Here is a 25,811-nt window from a genome sequence, read left to right as displayed (position 1 = left end):
ACCCCCCCCCCCCCCCCCCCCCGTTTTAAACACAGAACAAAACTTCATTCAATGAATGAGCTGATGTTTTTTCGGAAACCCGAAGCAGTCGACGGTCTCGAGTCTGTAACGTACTACGATAAATAGACTATGACAAACTAACAACATCATTTTGACTTTAAGGGAAACATATAAAGTTGTACAGAGGAAGTCATAAAGGTCTTATTATTTCTATAAAGAATATAAATTAATTCATAGCCTCCTGTTTCAGAAGAAGTTGTACTCTATCTCTTAAAAATGTAGAAAACGAGAGAAAGAACTGTACATGGCCGCTTCTGTTATGGGTTTCAATAAAGTCCTTTAAGGTCCGTGTGGTTTGGGGAACTAGAATGGAGTGTACAGTGTTTTCCATCGCCTTTGGTCCTCAGGTCGCCGTATCCCATCCTGCTGGTCTGTTTTGGGTCAGACAATCTGGTGAGAGCAAGTCTAACATACGCATGCTACATGGCTAGTTTTCATTTTTTGGACAGGAATTTCATCTTGTGTCCTAAGAGAAAAGAGAGAGGAAAGAGAAATGCTCAAAATCCCACTCAAACACAAATCTTTAATTCCTTCACAAATACTGGTTAATCAGACTAAGGCTGTTCAGAATGGAATAGCAGCTTACTGCAAAGTGTATAATGTTTACAGTTTTGCATTGTGGTATATAGTATTTGTGCTCTATGCAAAATGGCAGTTGAATCGTCATTGGACGAGTTTCAGACTTTTTCGGTGACCATGATTTCACCAAGTTCAACATGTTCCTGGATCAACATCCTTGTTGATCCTGGAACAACATTCCAGAATTATCAACCAATCAGAATTAAGGGATAACTTTTCAGGAAATATCTGTTTTAGGCTTACGATCAGGGTTAGGTGCTTCTACACCCTTGTAAATGAGCTATCATTTCACATTGATTTTAGGAATAAATTATGGGTAGGGTTAGGTTTAGGGGTAGGGATTGGGTTTAGTCTATGTTTTTGGACAGTAATGTTGATCCAGGATCAACAAAAGATGTTGATCCAGGAACATGGCTTACTTGGCAAAATCACGGCGACCGAGTATTTAAATCATTTTAGTAAGCGTTCTAAAGAAAAATCTGCACCCTGGTTCAGTGACTTTATTCGTTCACTCAGATGAGTGTGTAAAGAGCTGAACGCAAATTTAGTAAGGATAGACTGCAGGTGTCATATGAAATGTCTAAAACATGCTTCCGCCACTCCTTTTCTGAAGAAACCCAATCTTGATGCTTCTGTGCCAAGTAATTTTAGACCGATTTCCAATCTCCCGTTTATTTAAAAAATTTAGGAAAGGGTTGTATTCACTCAACTACAGTCTTTTCTGAGTTCAAATTCATTATACGAAACTTTTCAGTCAGGTTATAGAAAATTGCATAGTACTGAATCTGCTTTATTTAAAGTTACAAATGATATTATGTTGTCTACTGATAATGGGAATGCTGTTGCTTTGTTCCTTTTAGATCTCAGTTCAGCATTTGATATGGTAGATCATAAAATTTTAATTTCTCAATTGGAAAATTATGTAGGCATTCAGGGTACCGTTTTAAAATGGTTTCGGTCATATTTAACCAATAGGAAGTTCTCTGTATGTATTGGAAAACATACTACTTCAGTAGCACACCTCTCCTGTGGTGTTCCGCAAGGATCAATCCTTGCTCCAATACTTTTCTCTTTATACATGCTGCCACTGGGATCCTTGCTTCCAAACATGGAGTATCGTTTCATTTATATGCTGATGACACCCAGTTGTACCGCCCACTTAAACGTAAAGATTCATGTTCTATTGAGGTTTTGCTAGCATGCTTACGGGATCTGAAATCATGGCTTTCACAAAATGTTTTGGCCTTAAATGAGAAAAAAAAACTAAAGTTGTATTGTTTGGGCCAAGTTATTTTTATGACGGTGGTGATCTGGATGTAGGCTTTTTAAGTTCTCATGTTACTCCGTGCACAAAAAAGCTTGGCGTTTTATTTGACTCAGGACTTCGGCTCGATAAACAGATTAATTCTGTCGTCAAATCATGCTTTTTCCATTTACGCCGCTTTGCAAAAGTTACAACTTTTCTCTCCCTCAAGAATTTTGAAACAGTTGCATTCATCACCACACGTCTTGACTATTGCAATTCACTTTACTATGGAGCTAATAGTTCATACATTGGGCGTTTACAATGCTAGGCTGTTGACCGGTAGTAAAAAATTTGATCGCATTACTCCCGTTTTGATGTCTCTGCGCTGGCTACCGGTTAAATTTAGAATAGAGTTTAAAATTTTAGTCTTTGTTTATACATTTTTACATGGCTTAGCTCCAGGTTACCTTTCTGTCATGGTACTCCCTCATAACCCAACTAGGTCACTTAGGTCTGGGGATCTTGGATTACTCTCTGTGTGCAGGACTAAGCTAAAACATAGAGGGGACAGAGCTTTTGGCCCAAACTATGGAACAGCTTACCAGTGTCAATTCGAACTGTATCATCTCTTTCTATTTTTAAATTGAAGCTTAAATCTTATTTTTTAATCTATGGTGTTTAACAACAAATTAATTTTTACTGTGTGTATTTTACTTTGCTGATTGTAATTCTCTATTTTATGTATCGTTTCTAATGTTCTGTACAGCACTTTGGTCAACCTTTGGGTTGTTTTTAAATGTGCTTTATAAACAAACAAACATAAATAAATAATTAAATACATGCATAAATATTTATTTATTTGTTTGTTTGCTTGCTTACAACATGTCCCGTAACCCTGAAAATTAAATGTGGAGGAAATGAATGAATGAATATTTAATTTTTATTCATGCATTTATTTGTTTTTAATTATTTAATTATGTATTTAACAAATGTATTTATATATTTCCATATTTATTTAATGATTTAATTTAGACTACTTTGGCCCTACATATTTACAGTATATGTTTATTTTAATATATATTTATATTATTTGTATTAATTAAGCAGTATATAACTGGCATTAAACGATATATAATAATTATATAAAATGTATATGTATTCATTTACCATACGCTATTATATAATCAAAATATCATATTTTCCAATAATAAAATATACTTAATATACATTTTTATTAATATAATTATATTTAAAATATAATATTTTAAGAATAATGTTAATTTCCAGCCAGATTGATCAGGATATTCTATACATACAGAAGACATGCATATACAGCAGAAACACCATGGCATTCCAAACATGCCCTAATTCTTTGATTTGGGTCTTTAATTAGATCTGCAGGTGAAACATTACCTAAACCTTTGAGGAACTTGTTGACGCCTCTGTTCTCACTGCCTGGCAGAGAATCGAGGTAATCCTGAGCCCTCATCTCAAACAAACCTGTTCAAAAACACAACACTATACTTTAGAGACAAAACAGTTTCAAAACAAAATCAATTCTCACATATAAATTGTATTTCCCAAGATTCATAACCATTCAAACCTTTCAGGCCCTGCCTCCGAAACTCTCTTTCCTGCACGAACCCCGCAAACATCTGCGTCTCCATGAAGACCTCCAGGAATCTCCGCAGGCTCTTGGAGGACACGGCCTTACGGAACGCCTCGCGCTGGAAGGACGAGGGAGTCGGAGAGGAGGAAGACGAGGCGGAGGATTCTTCATCACGGTCGCTGCCGCCCATAAAGAGTGAGTAATGACCCACGATCTCCACGAAGAACCGCACAAACACCTCTGACACCACACTGCTCAGAGAACTGGGCTCTATTGAGGAAAAATTAGAAAAGTCAGGATGTTGATGACTTTGATTATTTGTCCAAAAAGTGACTAGTGTGTTAAAAAATTTTTTTATATTTGACTGCTTTTGTTGTTTTGACCATTATAGTTATCTAAACTATAAATGAAACTAAAACTAAAAACCAAAAAATAAAATATAAAGTTAACGGAAATAAAATAAACGTTACCTGAAATAAAATAAATGAAATAAAATAAAATCATCTTTTTATTTCACCTAGATGCTAAGACAATATTTCTAAGTTTAATTTACATAACTTGATGCACTAAAATAACACACACACACCTTATAGTTACACACATAACACTTTACTTATAACCTTTATGTGTTATAAAGGTATCCATAATGCACATTGTAATGCATTATATCTTTTTATTAACTGTAACCAAAATTAAAATGCATTATAATATTTGAAGATAGGTTTGTTATATGTTTTTACGCATTAAGGCGAGACACTCCAGGTGAATGTGGTAAAAAAAAAAAACATATAGATATCACCATACGTACACAGTTGATTGATTACATTAAAAAATTTTGTATTCAATGTTTTCAAAAATTCTATGTTGAAATATGCAAATGATGAGTTATCTAATTAAATGTGTGCTAATTTGCATCAATTTCTAGAACAAAAATCTCAACATTGGATGAAGCCGGGTTCAAAATTCTCGTTTCATTTTGTTGACATATTGAACTCAGCATCATCAAATGAGCTAACATTAGGCCTTTTTTGCAAATCAGCAGATATTTTTTCCAAGATGCAGGGCTGTTATCTTTCTAACCCCTGAATATAAGAGATCGGACCGTAATTTACCGCTTGGATTATCTGCCACGTCACACGCCAGCTCTTTCCTCCGTTCTAGAACGTGTTCAAGAGCGGCCTGGAGTTTATGAGGCAGAATCGAATCCTCATCGTCCATCTGAAACAGGAAACACAAACACAGATTTGTTTCGTTTCATCATCCAAATGCAAAACCAGCCTAAATAAAAGACCAAAACTACTCGAGTACCGTACCTGTCGCAGGAAACGACTGTTGCCAAGGTCGACCACCAGGACCTGAAAGAGAGCAGAGGACACAGTGGTGTCATTTCCTCTTGCATGGCGATCTCAGCCTTTTTCCCTACCGCAGCTATTGTGCAGAAGTCAGAGGTCAGGGCCGCCCACCTGAACGGGAAGTGCTCAGAGAGAAATATTAGAAATGTGTCTGGCCTCTGATCTTCTCTGAGAAGAGCCCAATCCGGTTCTTTTGTCCATCCATAAACGTATATATAGAATATTAACACCACATCCTAGGCTTTATTGGCCTCGTTTCCTTCCCACATTAGTCATAATGAGGCGTAACATTCAAGAGGTCACAGGTCAAACAGCTGAAAATATCTTTGGAGATATCCTCTGGCTATGTTCCTACCATATCCACCGTTTTACTTTAGCAGTATGCAGTGTGCAAGCTGTGCATCTGCCAAAATGTGCAGTATACAACCAGAGAACTGCACTGAATACTCTATCCCACAATGCAACGCAATTCCAATCTGTTAAAAACAAACAAAACTGTTAAAGAATGCTAAAGAGGTATTTCTGGTATTTATTTTCTTTAAATGTACAACGTAAGTGAAACGCTTATTATTGCATACTGCATATCAAAGTTATCATTGTAAATTAAAATGAGAACAAAAACTAACAAAATAATAATAAAAATATATATATTGTTAACTGAAATATATATATTTTTTATTTAAACTAAAATAAAATACCTTGTTATGACTCTGAAACTCACTATAAAAATATATAAATAAAAAATAAACATGACCGTAATTTATTTCATTATAACGAATAAAAAATGTGTTAAATCAGTTCTTTTCTACATATTCTATCAGTATGATTCATTCATTTGGACAGTTCACTCACGCATTGAAGCGTTTGCAGCGTTTTCTTACATCAAAATAGAAATGGGATAATGAGGACATATTCTCAATTCTCTATTTATCCTTTAGTCATTGATTTTATCACTGAATCATTCATTCAATTGATTCGTTCGAACTGCTGAATCATTCAGGAATGAAGCAAGTGACTGTCTTTATGAACTGACAGAAATCCGGCGTAGCGACAGAACTTTAATCCCTGCATATATACTGTATATATATATAACAAAATGTACTTTCTGTGCAGTATGTACTGTATACTGCATTATTTTTTTAATAGTAAGTGTGACAGTATGCAGCAAGGTTGTGTGTATATGTATGTATATATATATGTTAATGAATCCTAAAATTTTAAATATCACTCTTACATACTGCAGAAATGGTGTATTATTGTATACATTCGTGGTGTCTCACCTCCTCTAGTGGCAGCTCTTTGAGACGGCCCAGAGAGCTGGAGAGCAGCCCGACTATGAAGGGGGTTGGCGTACAGACGATGTCCATCATGGACGGCGGCAGAACCGGGATGTATGTGTGCTGCCAGGTGAACGGGTACAGCAGAGCCACCATGGCATGACAACATTTAGAGAGGGTGCTAAAGAGAAAGAGACATATCAACATGACTGTCCCGACATATTTACACCAGCAGATGGCAGCAAAGGAGAATAACGATCAGTCCTGTTTGCTAAAGCAGACATCAGTACTACTATTGCTCATCCTTTCAATACCTTGTAAATGCTGTAGAAATTAAATAATACAAGAAATAACAGGAGATTTTGTATAAAAAGCTATTTTAGGACAATTATGATTTTTGCATTGTGACATTTCATTGAGCACATTTTCTTTCCAAATGTTCATTACCATACTGCAAAAAAAGGAAAAAGAGAATATTTTTATTAAATAAATAATAATAACAATAATAATTATATTGAAATGTTTTTATTACTATGAAGTTATCATTATAATAAGAAAATATTTAATCGGAAATTGAGGATATTGGCACATATTGGCAAAATATTTCTTATTTTTCTCTATTGATTTTGGTGTGAAATATGACTCATTATGTCACCCATTATAAATATAAATGTATTTTGTATTTTTCCATTAGCAGATTGGAAATAATTACAACAACAAGAACAATAAGAACAATCAACAACCTTTATTATCAGTTTATCGTTGTTTAAAAAATATATATATATTATTATTCATATAAATATAAAATAATCCAACGTTATTATTCAATATTGTTCAAAATAAATAACAATAATAGTAACAATGAGAAATCAATCATTATTATCAGTTTATCGTTGTAATAAAAATATATTAAGTATAAAATGACATATATTTTGCGTGCAGTGTGATTAATAAACATTTTCACTTGTTTTTACTGAATTTCTTATTTTATAACAGCTTTTAATTGTTTTGTAGAAGAGCTGTTTCATCCACTAAAAACTCAATCTTTACTCATTAGGACGCAGATTTCTTCTCTTATTTGCGAGACGACACACAATACAATTCTTGAGTCGGTGATCTCTTCCTGTGTCCATCGAGATTTATTTATATCACTGTCACAAATCATCTTTTTAGGGAGGTTTGGTTTGGTTTGATGATCCCTAAGAAGGGACTTTCATTACAGACCCAGAGCGTCATGTGAGCGCTAGTCTCTCTCTTTTTCCGTAGAAAATAACATTGGGGTTGACTTTTGTTCCCAAGGCGACATTTTTTCCATATCTGTCTTGAGCTGTGAAAAACAGTTCCACAAGCTTTTCCCTTCTTGCCATGTCACATCTTTTCATTCTTCCCTTGTCCTCTTTTGGGTCCACGCACAGACACAAACCCCAGTTTGACACACTACAGTCAGTGATCCATGCGTTTATCATGTATACTTTTAACTTATGAATGCTGATAGACACCATTTATACAAGTGAACATCCAGAACAAGCACCGCCTACTCATCTGTCAATCAACCTCTGTATTAAAACAAGGCTTCGAAACTTGGCTATATTGCTGGATGAGACGCCTCAGACAGTCTTGGGCAGGTGTAAATGGGTCGTACCTGAGTTTATCTGCGGTGAAGATGACCCTTCGCTCCAGCAGAAGAGAAGCAATCACCCGCAGAAGCAGACGCAAGCTCAGAGAGGAAAACAAACACTCGAAATCCACATGCTCTAGACGGGAATCTGAAGGCCGACATAATTCTATCACCTTCGGAAAGAGAAAGAGAGAGAAACGGAATCAGCTTTGAGATTTAAACTCGTTTGTCAAGTTGAAACGTTCACCGTAGAATTCCAGAAGCCCCTTCCAAGGCCTTTTATATACTGACCTCTGTTCCGGAACCCGGCAGAAAGTTCTTAATGCTGATGGTTCTGCCCGGTGCTGGGAACGGAGCCTCCATAATTCCTCTCATAAACGGCTGGACCAGCGCGGGGGACATGGCTCGTCGCTTCTCTACCTCATCCAGGATCTGCATCAGACAGACATCAGCATACACGTCATGTATGATCGGTTTAATGTCACCACGATTTTGATGTCATACATATAATAATACCAATGAGAAATTTTTGCACACCACTCATACATTATTCAACAATTCAAAATAAATAAATAAAATAATAATAAAATTAAAAATAATAATAATAAAAAAACATTTATTTTTATCATTGTAATAAAAAACAAATAAATTAAAATAAAACAAAAACAAACTAAAAACCAAATGAATAAACAAAACAAAACATATTTAGGGTAAGATGTCAGTGGTTAAAACAACATTAAATTAAATTAAATGTAAATAAAATAATAAAATAAAATAATAAGCATGTCTTTAGGGTAAGATGCCCTACAGGCTGTAACGCCAATGGCTTTAAAATAAAAACAGCCCAGTCTGCTCACAATGCAGTACACTTCAGGCAGACGCCTCCCTTTACCGCTGGGCTATAAACACAGACACACAAACGACTAATGAGACTCCCAAAAAATGAACTTAAAATACAAAATAACATTTATTTCTAACTGCTAACTAGAAGTCACTTAAATGCAACCTAATGAAGGTCACATATGACAATGTGGCATTTTTAAAAAACAACAGGCAACATGAATGTTTTCTGAAAAATGAAAAATAAAGAGCAGTTCACCAGTAAACGTCGACAGTAGCCAAATCTTCGGCTTCCATCTTCTCCAGTCAAGACGAACGAGAATGTTTCACTATAAAGAACAGATTCAATCAAAAACAAACAAAAAACCAAATGAATAAACAAAACAAAACATATTTAGGGTAAGATGTCAGTGGTTAAAACAACATTAAATTAAATTAAATGTAAATAAAATAATAAAATAAAATAAAAAGCATGTCTTTAGGGTAAGATGCCCTACAGGCTGTAACGCCAATGGCTTAAAATAAAATAAAATAAAATACATAAGCATGTATTTAGGGTAAGATGCCCTACAGGCTGTAACGGCTATGGCTTATAAAATAAAATAAAATAAAATACATAAGTCTTTAGGGTAAGAGGCCCTACAGCAGGGGTGGTGTCCCTACAGAGTTTAGCGCCATCCCTAATCAAATACTGAACAAGCTAATCAAGGTCTTCAGGATACAGGTAGGTTTATTTTTCAGAGTTGTAGCTAAACTCTGCAGGACAGTGGCCCTCCAGGATCAACGTTCCCCACCCCTGCCCTACAGGCTGTAATGCCTATGGCTTATCAAATACCACTAAAACTAAACTAAAATAAAATAAAATAGATGAAAGCACCAACACGGAGAAGCACAAGATAACAGATGGCACACTGAACTTGATTAAATGCTAAAGGTCTAATGAAATACCTTAGAGAACAGATCAAAACAGCCCAGTCTGCTCACAATGCAGTACACTTCAGGCAGACGCCTCCCTTTACCGCTGGGCTATAAACACAGACACACAAACGACTAATGAGACTCCCAAAAAATGAACTTAAAATACAAAATAACATTTATTTCTAACTGCTAACTAGAAGTCACTTAAATGCAACCTAATGAAGGTCACATATGACAATGTGGCATTTTTAAAAAACAACAGGCAACATGAATGTTTTCTGAAAAATGAAAAATAAAGAGTAGTTCACCAGTAAACGTCGACAGTAGCCAAATCTTCGGCTCCCATCTTCTCCAGTCAAGACGAACGAGAATGTTTCACTATAAAGAACAGATTCAATTCCAATGAGCAAATGATTCCCAAACAGCACAAAAGGCATATATTTCAGCAAATAACAACAGATGTGCTTCTAATAATTATCGAGGTTGCTTTTGTAAGGCTGTAAACCATGTGTATTGGATACCTGGGGAAATTGTCCACAGGAGCCCAGTCTTTAGCGTCAGGGAAACAGAACTGCGGAATGACTTTCAGCTGGTCTTCAGCCTCTCGCATAAACTTGAAGCTTCGTTCAAACTAATGAGGAAAAAGAATCAGGAACACAGATGCATGAACGTCTCATGCTGATCTTTTAAGCCCAAATCGATCATATTAGTTCTGTAGTAGGGTACGACGGGGCTAAAGGCACACCTTAAGAAAAAATGTGCTTTTCACTGGGCCTAAAATGTATAATTGCAGAAAAAATATATATACGTTTGTATTGATAATTAATGGAGCAACAGATTTTGTGTGAAAATAAACCATGCATGTTGTTTATTTTGTTTAAAAATCGTAATAATGTATGAGGTGGCAAGGGGGTCTTTTACCCCACACACAGAGTGAAAGGCACACAGTATTGATACAAATACTTCAGCTAAAATAATGTTTTTTTTAATAATGTCTAAGTTCATTCTTGTTCAAAACAAATACTTTAGCAAAGTTTATACTATTTTCTGCTTATTTTGAAAAATAAAACAATTAGTCCCTACAGAGTTTAGCGCCATCCCTAATCAAATACTGAACAAGCTAATCAAGGTCTTCAGGATACAGGTAGGTTTATTTTTCAGAGTTGTAGCTAAACTCTGCAGGACAGTGGCCCTCCAGGATCAACGTTCCCCACCCCTGCCCTACAGGCTGTAATGCCTATGGCTTATCAAATACCACTAAAACTAAACTAAAATAAAATAAAATAGATGAAAGCACCAACACGGAGAAGCACAAGATAACAGATGGCACACTGAACTTGATTAAATGCTAAAGGTCTAATGAAATACCTTAGAGAACAGATCAAAACAGCCCAGTCTGCTCACAATGCAGTACACTTCAGGCAGACGCCTCCCTTTACCGCTGGGCTATAAACACAGACACACAAACGACTAATGAGACTCCCAAAAAATGAACTTAAAATACAAAATAACATTTATTTCTAACTGCTAACTAGAAGTCACTTAAATGCAACCTAATGAAGGTCACATATGACAATGTGGCATTTTTAAAAAACAACAGGCAACATGAATGTTTTCTGAAAAATGAAAAATAAAGAGCAGTTCACCAGTAAACGTCGACAGTAGCCAAATCTTCGGCTTCCATCTTCTCCAGTCAAGACGAACGAGAATGTTTCACTATAAAGAACAGATTCAATTCCAATGAGCAAATGATTCCCAAACAGCACAAAAGGCATATATTTCAGCAAATAACAACAGATGTGCTTCTAATAATTATCGAGGTTGCTTTTGTAAGGCTGTAAACCATGTGTATTGGATACCTGGGGAAATTGTCCACAGGAGCCCAGTCTTTAGCGTCAGGGAAACAGAACTGCGGAATGACTTTCAGCTGGTCTTCAGCCTCTCGCATAAACTTGAAGCTTCGTTCAAACTAATGAGGAAAAAGAATCAGGAACACAGATGCATGAACGTCTCATGCTGATCTTTTAAGCCCAAATCGATCATATTAGTTCTGTAGTAGGGTACGACGGGGCTAAAGGCACACCTTAAGAAAAAATGTGCTTTTCACTGGGCCTAAAATGTATAATTGCAGAAAAAATATATATACGTTTGTATTGATAATTAATGGAGCAACAGATTTTGTGTGAAAATAAACCATGCATGTTGTTTATTTTGTTTAAAAATCGTAATAATGTATGAGGAGGCAAGGGGGACTTTTCCCCCACACACAGAGTGAAAGGCACACAGTATTGATACAAATACTTCAGCTAAAATAATGTTTTTTTAATAATGTCTAAGTTCATTCTTGTTCAAAACAAATACTTTAGCAAAGTTTATACTATTTTCTGCTTATTTTGAAAAATAAAACAATTAGTTTTTGTTCAATAAATATACTGTCATTAAAATATGTTAATATAAAAATACACGTGTGACCCTGGAGCACAAAACCAGTCATAAGTAGCACGAGTATATTTGTAGCAATAGCCAACAATACATTGTATGGGTCAAAATTATCGATTTTTCTTTTATGCCAAAAATCATTAGGATATTAAGTAAAGATCATGTTCCGTGAAGATATTTTGTAAATGTCCTACCGTAAATATATCAAAACTTCATTTTTCATTATTAATATGCATTGCTAAGAACTTAATTTGGACAAATTTAAAGGTGATTTTCTCATTATTTGTATTTATTTGCACCCTCAGATTCCAGATTTTCAAAAAGTTGTATCTCAGCCAAATATTGTCCTCTCCTAACAAACCATACATCAATGGAAAGCTTATTTATTTCAGATTTCAGATGATGTACAAATCTCAATTTCACAAAAGTGACCCTTATGACTGGTTTTGTGGTCCAGGGTCACATATTTTAAAATACAGAAACAAAATCGTTTAAAAAAGTAAAGATTCTGAAAGCATCGAAGGAGATCCAATAATAATTTAATATAGATTTACAGTAGTAACAACAAATTATATTTTATTATATAATATGATTAATATCATGTTTTTAAATATGATGGTTTCATTCTAAACATGGTGATTATCTCTGATATGGACACCCAACATAATATATGATATTTACCATCTGAATCTAACCATGTCATGTCAACAAATGGAAAAGTCAGCCATTTATTAATAATCATGTTAATTACTGTGAGCCTTTAGCCCCAAAAGCAGGGGCGCTTTTTACCCCAAATACCATACTTTTACATATTCTTTATTTTAAAATACAGAAACAAAATCGTTTAAAAAAGTAAAGATTCTGAAAGCATCGAAGGAGATCCAATAATAATTTAATATAGATTTACAGTAGTAACAACAAATTATATTTTATTATATAATATGATTAATATCATGTTTTTAAATATGATGGTTTCATTCTAAACATGGTGATTATCTCTGATATGGACACCCAACATAATATATGATATTTATAATCTGAATCTAACCATGTCAGCAAATGGAAAAGTCAGCCATCTATTAATTATGATGTTATTAACTGTGTGCCTTACAGCAGGGGGCTAACATGCCATACTTTTACATATTCTTTCCTTATTTAAAAACTGTTGCTTTAATTGTCTTAAACAAAACAGAAAATCGTTAAGAAGACCTTTGTCTCAAAATATATGCATTAATGTTAGCGATTCTCATTTGCCACTTAAATCTACAACATTAAAAAAAAAACATAAAATAATAGATCAATAAGCACAGAATCAACTTTGTGCTGCTGCGCGCGATCGTGTCAAGGATCAGACAAATTTGCACGTGCATCTTGAAAAGTTTTGGAAAGTGCTATGCCACGTTTTTGTGCCATCTAGTGGTTTAGATGAAAATAATATCAACAGCGCCTTTAGCCCCGTTGTACCCTACATGTTTTTGGAAGGAAAATGTTTTTACCTTGAGAGGGAACTGCTGTGTGACTTCTGGTAAATACGGCACGCCTGCTTTGGTCTTATGAAGAGCCACAACCAGAAAGTACTCAAACAACTTCCGCTCGTGCAGTTCCATCAAGTCTCGCTCCAGAGTGCGATATCGACCGGTTTGCCTCAACATAGACTGGACCGACACTAATCTCTGACTGTGAGCTAAAACAGAAGAGGAAGAGGAAGGACAAACATAAAAAGAATGATGTTTCCACAGAATTAAAAGTACATTAAAGGAATAGTTCACCCAAAATTTAAAATTTGCTGAAAATGTACTCATCCTCAGGTCATCCAAGATGTAGATGAGTTTGTTTCTTCATCAGATTTGGAGAAATGTAGCATTCCATCACTTGCTCACCAATGGATCCTCTGCAGTGAATGGGTGCCGTCAGAACGAGAGTCCAAACAGCTGATAAAAAACATCATAATAATCCACAAGTGATCCACACCACTCCAGTCCATCAGTTAATGTCTTGAGAAGTGAAAACCTGCATGTTTGTAAGAAACAAATCCATCATCAAGGTGTTTTTAACTTCAAACCATCACTTTCAGCTAAAATTCAAGTCCTCCATCGATAATACTGACTTCTTAAGTGAAAAAGTAATCTCATCTTGAATCAGGAGAGAAATATGCTCAGATCAAGCACAGTTTACAAGCAAAAAGAGTTCAAAACAGCTCTATACAAATATGTGGGAGGATTTGATGTGAGAGACAACAGGAGATGGACTTTTTCACTGGAGGAAGCGTTATTATGGATTATGGACTCATATTTTGGCCAGAAGCAACTATTTAAATTTAAAACACCTTAATGATGGATTTGTTTCTTATAAACACAGATTTTCACTTCTCAGGATGTTAACTGATGGACTGGAGTGCTGTGGATTATTGTGATGTTTTTATCAGCTGTTTGGACTCTCATTCTGACGGCACCCATTCACATCCATTGGTGAGCAAGTGATGCAATGCTACATTTCTCCAAACCTGATGAAGAAACAAACTCATCTACATCTTGGCTGGCCTGAGGGTGAGTGCATTTTCAGCAAATTTTCATTTTTGGTTGAACTACTCCTTTAATGTAAACTTGAAATTCTTAACTGACATGAAGACATAGGTCTGTAGGACCTCATACCTTTTAGTTTCTCCTCTGTGTCACTTTCAGACTCGCTGTTTTCATCCGTCACTATACCAGAGAAGAGAGAGTGGTCAAAGGTCACTAGAAAATCAGTATGCAGGTATTCGCAGAGACACATTTCATGCTTGGACGCACATGTGTATCCTATAACGTAACATAATTCTATCATCTCTGGAAAAATGGGTCAAACACAGCTGACCCAAAACTGTAAACGTGTCCATAAAGCTAAGTGGACGCACATGTGGCTGGGGCCCGGACTGTCCCACAATGCAATGCATGTGGATTAGGCTGTAACTCTCTAGGTGCAACAAATACGGTCATCACACTATTATTCAAGGGTCAGGCAATGCACACAAACTATAATTCTTACAATTCGATATAAAAACATAAATTCTTTTTTTAAATAATAAAGAATAAAGACTAAAATATAAATAAATAAATTAAAAAAAAAGAATAAAGACTAAAAATTAAATTACATAAAATATAAAAAATGTAAATAGTAAACAAAATAAATTTGTGTTCAATAAAAAAAAAGACAGAAACAAAGGGGAAAAAAAGAAAAAGAGTATAAAACAGTATATCTGGGTTGCGCAATGAAAAGGATCACAAATTAATTAACAGAATATAATATATATAGATAAATAAAATTATATATACATATATATACTATTCCTTTAAACAGGAAAAAGTAGGTCTAAATTTAGCTAACATATAATGGTGCCCTCACAAACCTCTTCCTGAACTGGATTCGGTTGACTGCGAGACCCTTTTCATCTTCTTCTTTCCCCTACGGGCCTCAAAGATGCCGTTGATTTTCTGCACCATCTGTTGAAAAGAAAACAGTCATGGTTGTTGTTTTATCAGAGACAGGCCTTCTAAGTCTTTCTTAAAGGAGTTCTGAAGGAAATTACTTTTTCCTCCATTTTTCAGATTATTCTTAGGTGTCTCATCCGCCTGTCACATTTTTCTTGTATTTTTATTAGCAGTGGAAGGATGTCGAAGGGCCAGCATCTCAGTCAGCGGCGGACCAGAACCATAAATCACTGATAAGTTAAGGATTACACTGACTGGGCCCCTTTTTGGACGGTACCTTTGGAATTTTCCACCGTCGTCGGTTGTAAGGATCCCCCGACAGGCACGGGGTGTCATCCGGGCTGCTGGGTGTTGATGGAGGGCTGACCCGCGACGGGGACGCAATGCCGCCATCTCTGCCGGTCTTTCGCAGTTCCAATAGCTTGAAACTACGTCGCTCTGAATTCTGCCTGAAGAAACCAGGCTTGGAGGAGAGCTGTCAATGAAAAAATGGAATTCAGAGTCAACTGCTAATTTGATTTATCAGGCTATGTTGTCATCAAGACTTTCTATCTTCTATGGGATACAAAAGCAGATGTTTTGCAGAATGTGCTAGCTGCTCTTTTCAATATGGAAGCCTGTTTCCTTCACTGAATAAAACATTTTTAAAAAAGGTAATTGTGACTTTTTAATCTAACTTTTTTTCTCTGAATTGCATGATACAAACTCGCAATTTTGACTTTTTTCTCAGAATTGCTTGATATAAAGTCAGAATTGCAAGATATAAACTCGCAAATCTGAGAAAAAAACAGAATTTAGTGTTTTATATCGGTTATATCTCGCAATTCTGACTTTATAACTCGCAGTTGCATGTTTAGATCACGCAATTCTGACTTTATATCAAGCAATTCTGACTTCTAACTCGATTCTAACTCGCAATTGCGAGAAAAAAAGTTGCAATTACCTTTTTTATTTGATATTTTCATTTATAAAGGCTTATTCACACCAAGAATGATACATAGTTATAATGATAACTATATGAGCATCCACATCAACGCACGATAATGTTGTTTATTATAAGTGTGCATTACAGCTTTGTCATCTGCCGCTTTAAATGCACAAGCTCTTTAAAGCAGTATGGATTCTGACTGCCTTGTCAATGTTTTTATCATCCAAAATCTAAGAAAAAAATCTTTCTGAAACTGATTCCAATGATAACATTCCTCTGTTTTGTTATCGTTATAGTTGTGGACTTCAGACTTCATTATTCAATGAATTTGAATTTGAATGATTATTAAATCTTTATACCTATCATTGTAGTTATCGTTCTTGGTGTAAACAGGCCTTAAGTACAGGTGCGTGACATATTGAATTTTTGGGATTAAAAATGTCTCTAAATGTCAGTACTGAATACTGGTATGTATGGAGAACTCGCTCTAGAGTGGAAACAATTAATCATGAATGCAGTATGAATACCTTGGATGGGGTGTCAGGAATGGGAGAGGAAGGGGAAGAAGAAACGGGATACTTGCTCCCAAGACAGCGACTTTCCAACTCTATGTCTTCATATGGGTTCTCCTTCGATGGAGGGTCTTAGGGAGGGAAAATACATACAAGATTATTAGCGGTGCTTGCTTAGCCATTCTTCAAAACACTAATAATAGATATTGATTAGCATTTTGTTTCAATTAAACCTCAATTCATTTTCTCGTTAAGGAGAGATGATTTATACCTGGCGGACATTAAAACAAGTTAAAAAAAAATCTCTGATTTACATTAAAAATGGGCCTTAAACCATACTGAGTGATTAAAAACCAACTTAGGACAATAAGAAGCCCCCTAGCTACTACTCAGAACACCGTAGCAACCACTGTCAAGACTAGCTTTAGGTTGGCTTGAGAAGGCGTAGCCTGAAAGTTTGAAAGGATTGTAAAAGCTTGAAGTTTGTAAGTTTAGATAGATAGATTAGAAAGATGTTAATAGCTTGTTGCTAGCATGATTTAGCACATTGCTAACATGATTTAACAAGTAATTTGCATGTTTTTAACATGATTAGCATGTTGTTAACGTTTTTAGCACAATTAGCATGTTGCGAGCATGTTTCTAGCATGATTACCATGTTGTCAGCACATTGCTAATATGTTTTAGCATTATGCTAGCATGATTAGCATGCTGTTAACATGTTGATAGCGTGTTTTAAACATGATTAAAACGTTGCTAGTATGTTGGTAGCATGATTAACGTCTTGTTAACATGTTTTTAACATGATTAGCATGTTGCTCGCATGTAGATGATTAGCATGTTGATAGCATGTTTTAGCAAGATTAGCATGTTTTGCTAATCATGTTCCATGCTTACAACATGATTAGCATGTTGTTAACATGTTTCTAATATGATTAGCATGCTGCTAGCATGTTTTTAACATGATTCACATGTTACTAGCATGTTGTTAGCATGATTAGCATGTTGATAGCATGTTTCTAGTTAGGCTAGTTGCTAGGCTTGGCTAGATAGATAGATATATAAGATTTCGGAATACGAAAGAAAGCGGATTTCAGTAATTTGGCTTTCTCAAGCCAACTTAAAAAGTCAATTTACAAAGTTGCTGTTTCCTAACAAACAAAACAGTTTAGATTTCAATAAAAATAAAAATAAAACATTTAATTTTTTATCCATAATGGCATTTCATAAATCAGGTTTGTTGACAGTCAGTGGTGTTAGCTAACATGGGCATATTTTTGTTAATTTCCCCTTGTCAACACTGCCTGATTTAGTCCTGCTTTTCTGCGAAGAGATTTCGAACTGACGTCATGTGTTTGCTTGCTTTTGTATTCCTTTCCAGATGTTTGAAAGTTTGCCAGGGAATCCATGCAAACCTCATTAGTTGCATGTGGCATCACCAGGGGTGCTAACAAGAAGACAAACTCCTAGCGAAATCTGTCTTGGTTTGTGCGAAGAACGAATGAGCCAGAGAGAAAGAGAAGGGGATGAGAAAAATGTTTGAGCGGAAGAAGGGTGTTTTTTTACAGATGCAGAAAGCCTCTGTCATGTCGATTCATCCACCAGATGCGTCTGGTGGGAAGACAGTTTATGATGTTGGGACATCCAGTTCTAGAACATAAGAGAACGTATGCTATGCTCCACGTTCAAAGCAATTAAAAAAACTGCTACTGGCCAGAGAAATGCAAGATCAATAGTAAACCTTCCATTATTGGAAAGTGCTATTATATAATTAGACACAACATTAATCATTACAAGAAAGAAGGGCGATTGCACATACAAATTTACCTTGGTCTGACTAGTAAGACTAGAGATTTATATAATCACAGATGATCAAAGTTCAGTAAGAAAGCTATACTTTCCAGATTTGTGGTTCTCCATCTTTTTGGGTTATGATGACCAAAAAAAAAGGTTACAAGTCTGATAGGATTGCAGAGGGCAGGGAAAGAGCTATGCTAATTAAGATGCTAATAAAATGCTATTAAACTAACCAAACATAGTTAGTACAACAAAACACACTGGCTTTGGAAAGTCAAGAAAAATGCCTCCCAAATCTTTTGTTGTTGACGCACTAGGCCCTGCGTCCAATCAATCTCTATTTTTCCTAGGCACGGATAAGACCACACATTATGCTGTGGAGAAGAGTAATGTGGGGTAACCCAAACATAGAGGACCACTGGTGAGGTTGAGCAAAGGAACACCAATGTTTGTAATGGCATTGTCTCAATTTGGTCCTTATTAAAGTCTTCTGGGTAATTGCTCTGTCAGGTTACCTGGTACCATTGTGGTGCAATGCGTTGTGTTACCTAGGATATCTTCATAGACATTCTCCTCTGATAAAGTGCGAGTGAGGCCTAGCTTAGATAGCTCGTAGAGATCTGCTCGACAACCTTCTGCTGTCAACTGTAGAAGATCTTCAAACTCGTAGGACTTCCTGAAGGTTCAACAAATACAAATAAAACTTCATTAAGAGAATGAGAAAGATCAAGAAGGAACCAATAAAGTCCACGGGATATTGAAGAACTGAAGGTACACTGGAACAACAAGACTTGGAAAGATTGTATTTTGGCATAATCTTGGATTAAAAACAGACCCTCTCAACCCCCAGGCCTCAAGATTAAGATTACGTCACAATACCGAAAGTTAAAAACGTTTTTTCATAGATGGACTAGACTGATAAATGCTAACATTAAAACAGCATCCCCATAAAGACTGAGGACGGTAATCCTTTAGGGGAGTCTTGATTTCAAAAGATTTATTAGTGTAAATTTGTGAGTTTTTTCAGCCCATGTGCCGTTTTTCCAGTTAGCATGTCTACGTATGGAATGGTCGCACTACAAACAGCAATATGAGATGAGGAATTATGGGTTTTTAAATCTTGACAAATTCACTGTATGGATCTATTAAGCTTCCAAAGCAATACATCAAAAACTATGAAAGGTGGATTGAAGAAAGGCGCTACTGATGATTCATTGAACAGTCTTAAAATTAGCCCTCACATTAGGCTGAGATAGTATAAGGAGTAGACAAGCTACTTGAAAAAAACATTGCCTGGTCTTTATGCACATGACTGATTTAACTTTGAGCTAAAGAAGCTAAATTTATGATACAATTTTAGTCGGACTGTATTGGTGACTTGGCCAACACTTTTGGAGTATTTAGTCATTCCATTTCAAATAGACAGGAGCTGCACAAGTTGTGCAAGATTGGAAGTAGACGCCAGAGACAACACTAAGATGGCCACCAAGTAGATTGGCTTGCATACTAAAAGGACTTTGATATTGGTTAGATACACAAGTGAGGGACAAATGCACCAGAAGCAATCCAATCCTTCAGCTCATTCTTAAAGTGACACTGGCAACAGATATCAGTTTTCTTACCTGTTATTAGTGTCTCGAGCTCGTCCGGATGGTCTTCTACAGATCCCTTGTGGTGGAGGACAGGATGGAAGGGGTGGGGGAGGTATGGAAGGTAAAGGGGGGAGATTTCGTTTACCCTTGACGAAAAAGTGGTTGGCCGCAGGGTTGTTTTTCTGCGTGTGATGTTGAAAGGTTCTTTGGGGTTTTGGCAAAGGGTTAATGGAAGGAGCTCCAGGTTCATTGTAGACGTTCTCAGAGTCCCGACTTCGAATTCGGCTACTGGATCTCACAACATCCAGAGTCCCAAAAATTGGCTCCATGGGCCTCTTTTCTGCTTCTTCCTGCTCCTCTTTGGAAGCTGGGCAGAAATAATTGCCTGGCATAGACAAGGACGATTTGGAAGGAGTCTCCTTCATCGCTTGCTCAAGTTTTTTAATGTGTGTCAACACCAACTTTTTGTCCTGACCAGTTTCTGTTGTTTTCCCCAATGGGGCTTTGTCCAAAATCCATTCCTTTTCCTTCACAGGTCCCTCAGAAGTGTGCGAAGGTTCTCCGAACTTACTCCCGTTCTCTTTGCCATAGTTCTGTCTCTCCCAGTTGGAAAGTCGCTTACTGTCTTTCCTTTGTACTTCCGGTTGTACCTTCTTCTTTCCTACTTCAGTCTCCTTCAGTCCCACTGTTTGGGTGTTTGACCCGGTGGTCTCTGTTTTACCTTCCCATCGGGATATCTTGTCCCGAATGCTGGCAGTGCTTTTAAGTCCTAAGGGAGTCTCGGGGGATTTGCTGCAACCACCCAGACCATTTTCAATGGGCCGAGGATTGGAGGGACTCTTGTGGGCGAGCATGATGGTGTCTCCTGGGATTCGATTGATGTTGCTCAGAGACGAGAGACTGTCCCCGACCCCACACAGGTCTGGCCGCTGAAGCACCACAGATTGGGCCTGGTCAAGCTTCAATCCGCAGCAGTGGAGCCTGAAGAGACCACAGGAAAAATGCTAAAGACATCAAGAGTGTCTGACAGTCATTAAGTGATTAGATAGCAATTATAGAGTCCGTGCATTTAAAGGTCACGTTTCAAAGCATCATTCATTCAAAATTACATTTTCGGAACATTACCATTTACCAAAATCTCTCGCAACCACCAAATTATATGCAAACCAGTCTACTTATTTAGACAGTATTCAGCATGAACCAAAAGTGTTCAAAGTTTCCACTTTGGTATTAATTGCGTTGTCTAAACTTTTAATGGTACAATTAATTAAAATTAGTTTTTAAAATTTGAAAAAAAGTTCAAATGAGATGCAGATGGACTTGCAGTCAGTGTGTCTTCTTTCCTCTGTGGACAGAAAACACAAGCCTTTCACTACACAAATGAATCACCATCAGTGCAATCATTCAAAATTACATTTTCGGAACATTACCATTTACCAAAATCTCTCGCAACCACCAAATTATATGCAAACCAGTCTACTTATTTAGACAGTATTCAGCATGAACCAAAAGTGTTCAAAGTTTCCACTTTGGTATTAATTGCGTTGTCTAAACTTTTAATGGTACAATTAATTAAAATGAGTTTTTAAAATTTGAAAAAAGTTCAAATGAGATGCAGATGGACTTGCAGTCAGTGTGTCTTCTTTCCTCTGTGGACAGAAAACACAAGCCTTTCACTACACAAATGAATCACCATCAGTGCATCGAATTGAAGGTTATGGTTTTGCCTCAAGTCCATCTGAAAACAAAACTCCTCTGTGAACGTTTGACCAAACAAGCTTCCACCAATAGGGCAAAGTTCAAGGGACAGTCGGTGCATCTTTCTCTTTCTTTAACTGGCTCATAAACACATCCTTGGATTCCATCCAATGACACTGCGCCAACAAACAAACAGAGGAAAAGTGAATCTACAAACTTTGTGTGTATGCTAAACATCACAGAATTTCAGAGGAGAATATCTTGTCTAGTATGCCTCCAAACAGTGATTGCTCTTTTCAAATACAAAGTGTTGGCTCTCAGAAAATTCAAATAAACTTTCAACAACTTTCTTTTGACATGTTATTTTTTTTTCTTTCTTTCTGGCTAATGTATCTCGTTTCATGAAGCTCAAGGCAGCGAAGAGGATAAAGTAGGTCAAGCTCCAAAACCCCAAAGAAAAGAAGCAAGAGAAAGAGGGAAGAGGGAGAGACAGGGGTGAGACTAGAAAGAGGAAAATAAAGGAGTGTGTAGGACAAAATATGTGATTGTCTCTTTCAGGAATAGGCCTGCTCAAACTCTTGGATAGTACATCATCCATCATCACTCAGGATAGAAGCCAAAGTCGCCTCATCAAGATGATCTAACGGGGTTGGGGATGGGGACATTGTAAGCCCGAGGAAATAGCATTTGATGATAGCAAAGTTTTCTCTACTTTGACCATGTTTGCTCAGGATCTGTCTGAAGATACTCACTTTACCGACAAGGCTTCATTAAAATGAGCTCACTCATTTTGCTGCAGGTTTAAAAGCTTGTACTAACACACTGTGGCATTCCAAACCACCATGGGTTGGCAGTGCCAAAGGAGTTTAATTAGCTCTCAGTAAAAATAACTTTCACAGTTAGGCTTGTTCCAAAATCACCCTTAATATTCCACCAGGGGATGTTTATAAAGTCTATCAGTGTTAACGTTACCGGACATGTGGCACAGTCTGTTTGCTGGGAAACTTCTTATGCATGGACTAAAAGTTCTTATGAACTTACAATAACATCTAGTGTAGACTATTAATTTAGCAGACACTTTTATTCAAAGCAACTTACAAATAAAAACACTAAAAGTCATCCTAAGGAAACAGTATAGAAATTCCTGGAATACCATCTATATTAGACCTATATTAGGTAATAAAACCTATAGTAGGACATACACCTTGTCAGTTGTTGAAACACTAGAAATTACTGTGTAAAACAACAAATTAGCAGGAAATTGAAGGAGACTCAATCACTTAGTTGTACATACCTGTTTGCTGATTGGTAGATGCAGTCCTCTGTGTTTGTACAGAGCAGTAGCGCTCTCCCGCCAGTCATGGTGCTAGCAGATGGCATCCTACACACACAAACAGACATAAATATACGTTTTTTTGGACAATTATTGTGGTTATATCATGGTTTAATGTATATACGCTATGGTTTTACCATGCACATATTATGCTATCTGAATATGGCATTCATTAAACACCATAGTAAATATCAAAGCAGCATGGTATTAGCATCTGATACCTTTCACATTCCGTGTGGTTACGAAATGTTGTACATTTACAACAGTCATCCATTTATCAAACAGCAAAATCCTCATGATACAGGAGTGGACTCAGTGAATGGAGGCTGAATGACTCACAACCCAAATACAAAAGACTATAGTCAGAGAATTACACCAGACTGGTTACTGAAGTTACAAAAAATATATATACATCTGAAGCAAACAGTCCTTATTTTGCTTCATTTAGGAAATCATCACTATTACTGTTGCTCAGTTTAGTGAACTGAACTAATGGGAGAATGTTAAGCGTCTGTGTAACGTGTCCTGCACTGTTTGACATAAATGACCCCTCAAAATACTACAAGTTCAAAATATCAAAAGAAGGAGACCAAACAGACAAGAAAAATGGGGAAAAAACAAGGATTCCTGACTTGATGTGGCCTGTGACCTCTTATTTCTCTGCTCTGTGTTTTAAAGGAGCCAGTAATTATCAACCACCCAATAAAGAACTTGCTAAGCAGTCAGGTCGGTTTTCAAGGGATCTGGACCCTCGCCACAGGTGTTACCACTTAACCAGCGCATTTGGAGGGGATTGTCAAGCGTGTACATGTGCGTCTGTTCTTTTTGTTCTGCCAAACAGAAGTATGACAATGTCCACGGGACACAAGCGGGGGTGCGACGTAAACGAACCCCATCTGTTTCCATGTTCAGCGAGCGCCATTCCACATGTGCAAGAGCTCAACGATTAACCCACATTCCCAGCATTCTACCACCACTGGAGCCGACCGTAAAAACCTTCCTCTCTAGCTCAGATGACGTAAAGGTTACCAAATTGTGCTATTTCAAGACTTCCACGTTGCCTCGCGTTGGCGATTAGGCCTCTGGTGTGTCTTTGGGCACTAGTGGTACTCAATGTGCTGATCTATCTGTGAGCAAGTATTCCTTGGCATCATCGCCTGTTTTTCTGAGTGTCGGCCAAGAGCAATAATGAGAGCGCTGTTGTGCTGTGGAGTTTCACACTTTGGTGTGGTGAGCCCTGGTACTAAACTGCAGAAGACCTGACTGCCAGATAAAATTAAATAAAATAATTTACATTAAATTATATTTAATACGAATACATAATTTAATATTAATAGTACTCTGATAGATAGTAGGGCAGTCAAAAAAATCTAATTTCGAATATTCGTCGAATTAAAAATTACGTAAAAACCTTCCTCTCTAGCTCAGATGACGTAAAGGTTACCAAATTGTGCTATTTCAAGACTTCCACGTTGCCTCGCGTTGGCGATTAGGCCTCTGGTGTGTCTTTGGGCACTAGTGGTACTCAATGTGCTGATCTATCTGTGAGCAAGTATTCCTTGGCATCATCGCCTGTTTTTCTGAGTGTCGGCCAAGAGCAATAATGAGAGCGCTGTTGTGCTGTGGAGTTTCACACTTTGGTGTGGTGAGCCCTGGTACTAAACTGCAGAAGACCTGACTGCCAGATAAAATGAAATAAAATAATTTACATTAAATTATATTTAATACGAATACATATATTTAATATTAATAGTACTCTGATAGATAGTAGGGCAGTCAAAAAAATCTAATTTCGAATATTCGTCGAATTTAAAATTTAAAATTCACATTTGAATGCAAAAACGTTTTAAGGTCTGCGTCAGCCGTCAGGCAGCCTTATCAGTGGCGCACAAGATGCAATGACGATGTATGTGTCATTGATTGCATCTGAATGCTTTTGTTAGCCTATCCAGTTGAACCCACTAGATGCAACGCTGCTACGTTGTTCATTCATTCATATATTGCAGAAAACGAGAGCATCAGTGTGGAGAAGATGTTGTTTACGTCAAAACTGAAACCAAGCCGTTCACACAGAACGCATATTTATCACATTTTCTAGAGGGACATCTATCAGCGTTGCACTCGCGTCTCGCACAAGAGAGCGGCATGTTTAGAAAGCCATGTAAAATTAATGCAAGTTAAATTTTTTAAAAACATGTCTACAGACGTTATGGTGGGTTTTCCCCATCCTTCTCTGAAGTAGGTGTCCTTGATACTTTGCTCTCATTGAGCTGCTCTGGTTTCTTTTCAACATGTGGCTTGTTCTCTTTTTCAGGAAGTACCTTGTTGGATTCTGTTGCAAAAGATCCTTTGCACAATGTTGGTGGTGTAGTCTTGGCAGAGGCCACTGAGCCTTTGCGAGAAGCTGGTGCTGTGGTAGATTTACCAGACTCAGTAGAAACTGTGGAGCCTTTTCGTGAAGTTGGAGGTGTTGTGGATGGCTCATCTTGAACAGCTGAGGAGATCAGATTAGACGCCGAGCTAAATAATGAGGATCCAAAGCCCAG

General features: G+C 36.8%; 1 protein-coding gene across 2 annotated transcripts in view; it reads right to left on the bottom strand.

Annotated features, from left to right (window-relative positions):
* Positions 1-15: 15 nt before the first annotated feature.
* LOC107549597 (DENN domain-containing protein 2A) overlaps positions 16-25,811 on the bottom strand; it is a 41,884-nt gene continuing 16,088 nt past the window's right edge. For both annotated transcript variants that reach the window (XM_016230746.1, XM_016230747.1), the window contains exons 2-20: positions 23,227-23,313; positions 20,265-21,215; positions 19,191-19,318; positions 16,861-16,976; positions 15,683-15,880; positions 15,324-15,417; positions 14,590-14,640; positions 13,435-13,622; positions 11,359-11,468; positions 11,146-11,215; positions 10,868-10,945; positions 8,033-8,173; positions 7,766-7,914; positions 6,127-6,304; positions 4,808-4,849; positions 4,607-4,712; positions 3,489-3,764; positions 3,299-3,385; positions 16-526 (exon numbers count right to left, since the gene is read on the bottom strand). In XM_016230746.1, the coding sequence (XP_016086232.1) occupies positions 495-526; positions 3,299-3,385; positions 3,489-3,764; positions 4,607-4,712; positions 4,808-4,849; positions 6,127-6,304; positions 7,766-7,914; positions 8,033-8,173; positions 10,868-10,945; positions 11,146-11,215; positions 11,359-11,468; positions 13,435-13,622; positions 14,590-14,640; positions 15,324-15,417; positions 15,683-15,880; positions 16,861-16,976; positions 19,191-19,318; positions 20,265-21,215; positions 23,227-23,312 (3,081 nt within the window). In that variant the 5' untranslated portion in view covers position 23,313 and the 3' untranslated portion in view covers positions 16-494. The remainder of the gene's footprint in view (positions 527-3,298; positions 3,386-3,488; positions 3,765-4,606; positions 4,713-4,807; positions 4,850-6,126; positions 6,305-7,765; positions 7,915-8,032; positions 8,174-10,867; positions 10,946-11,145; positions 11,216-11,358; positions 11,469-13,434; positions 13,623-14,589; positions 14,641-15,323; positions 15,418-15,682; positions 15,881-16,860; positions 16,977-19,190; positions 19,319-20,264; positions 21,216-23,226; positions 23,314-25,811) is intronic.

The sequence above is a fragment of the Sinocyclocheilus grahami genome, unplaced genomic scaffold (assembly GCF_001515645.1).
Source record: "Sinocyclocheilus grahami isolate Dianchi unplaced genomic scaffold, SAMN03320097.WGS_v1.1 scaffold376.1, whole genome shotgun sequence".
NCBI lineage: Eukaryota > Metazoa > Chordata > Actinopteri > Cypriniformes > Cyprinidae > Sinocyclocheilus > Sinocyclocheilus grahami.
This window is presented reverse-complemented; position numbering and strand designations above follow the sequence as displayed.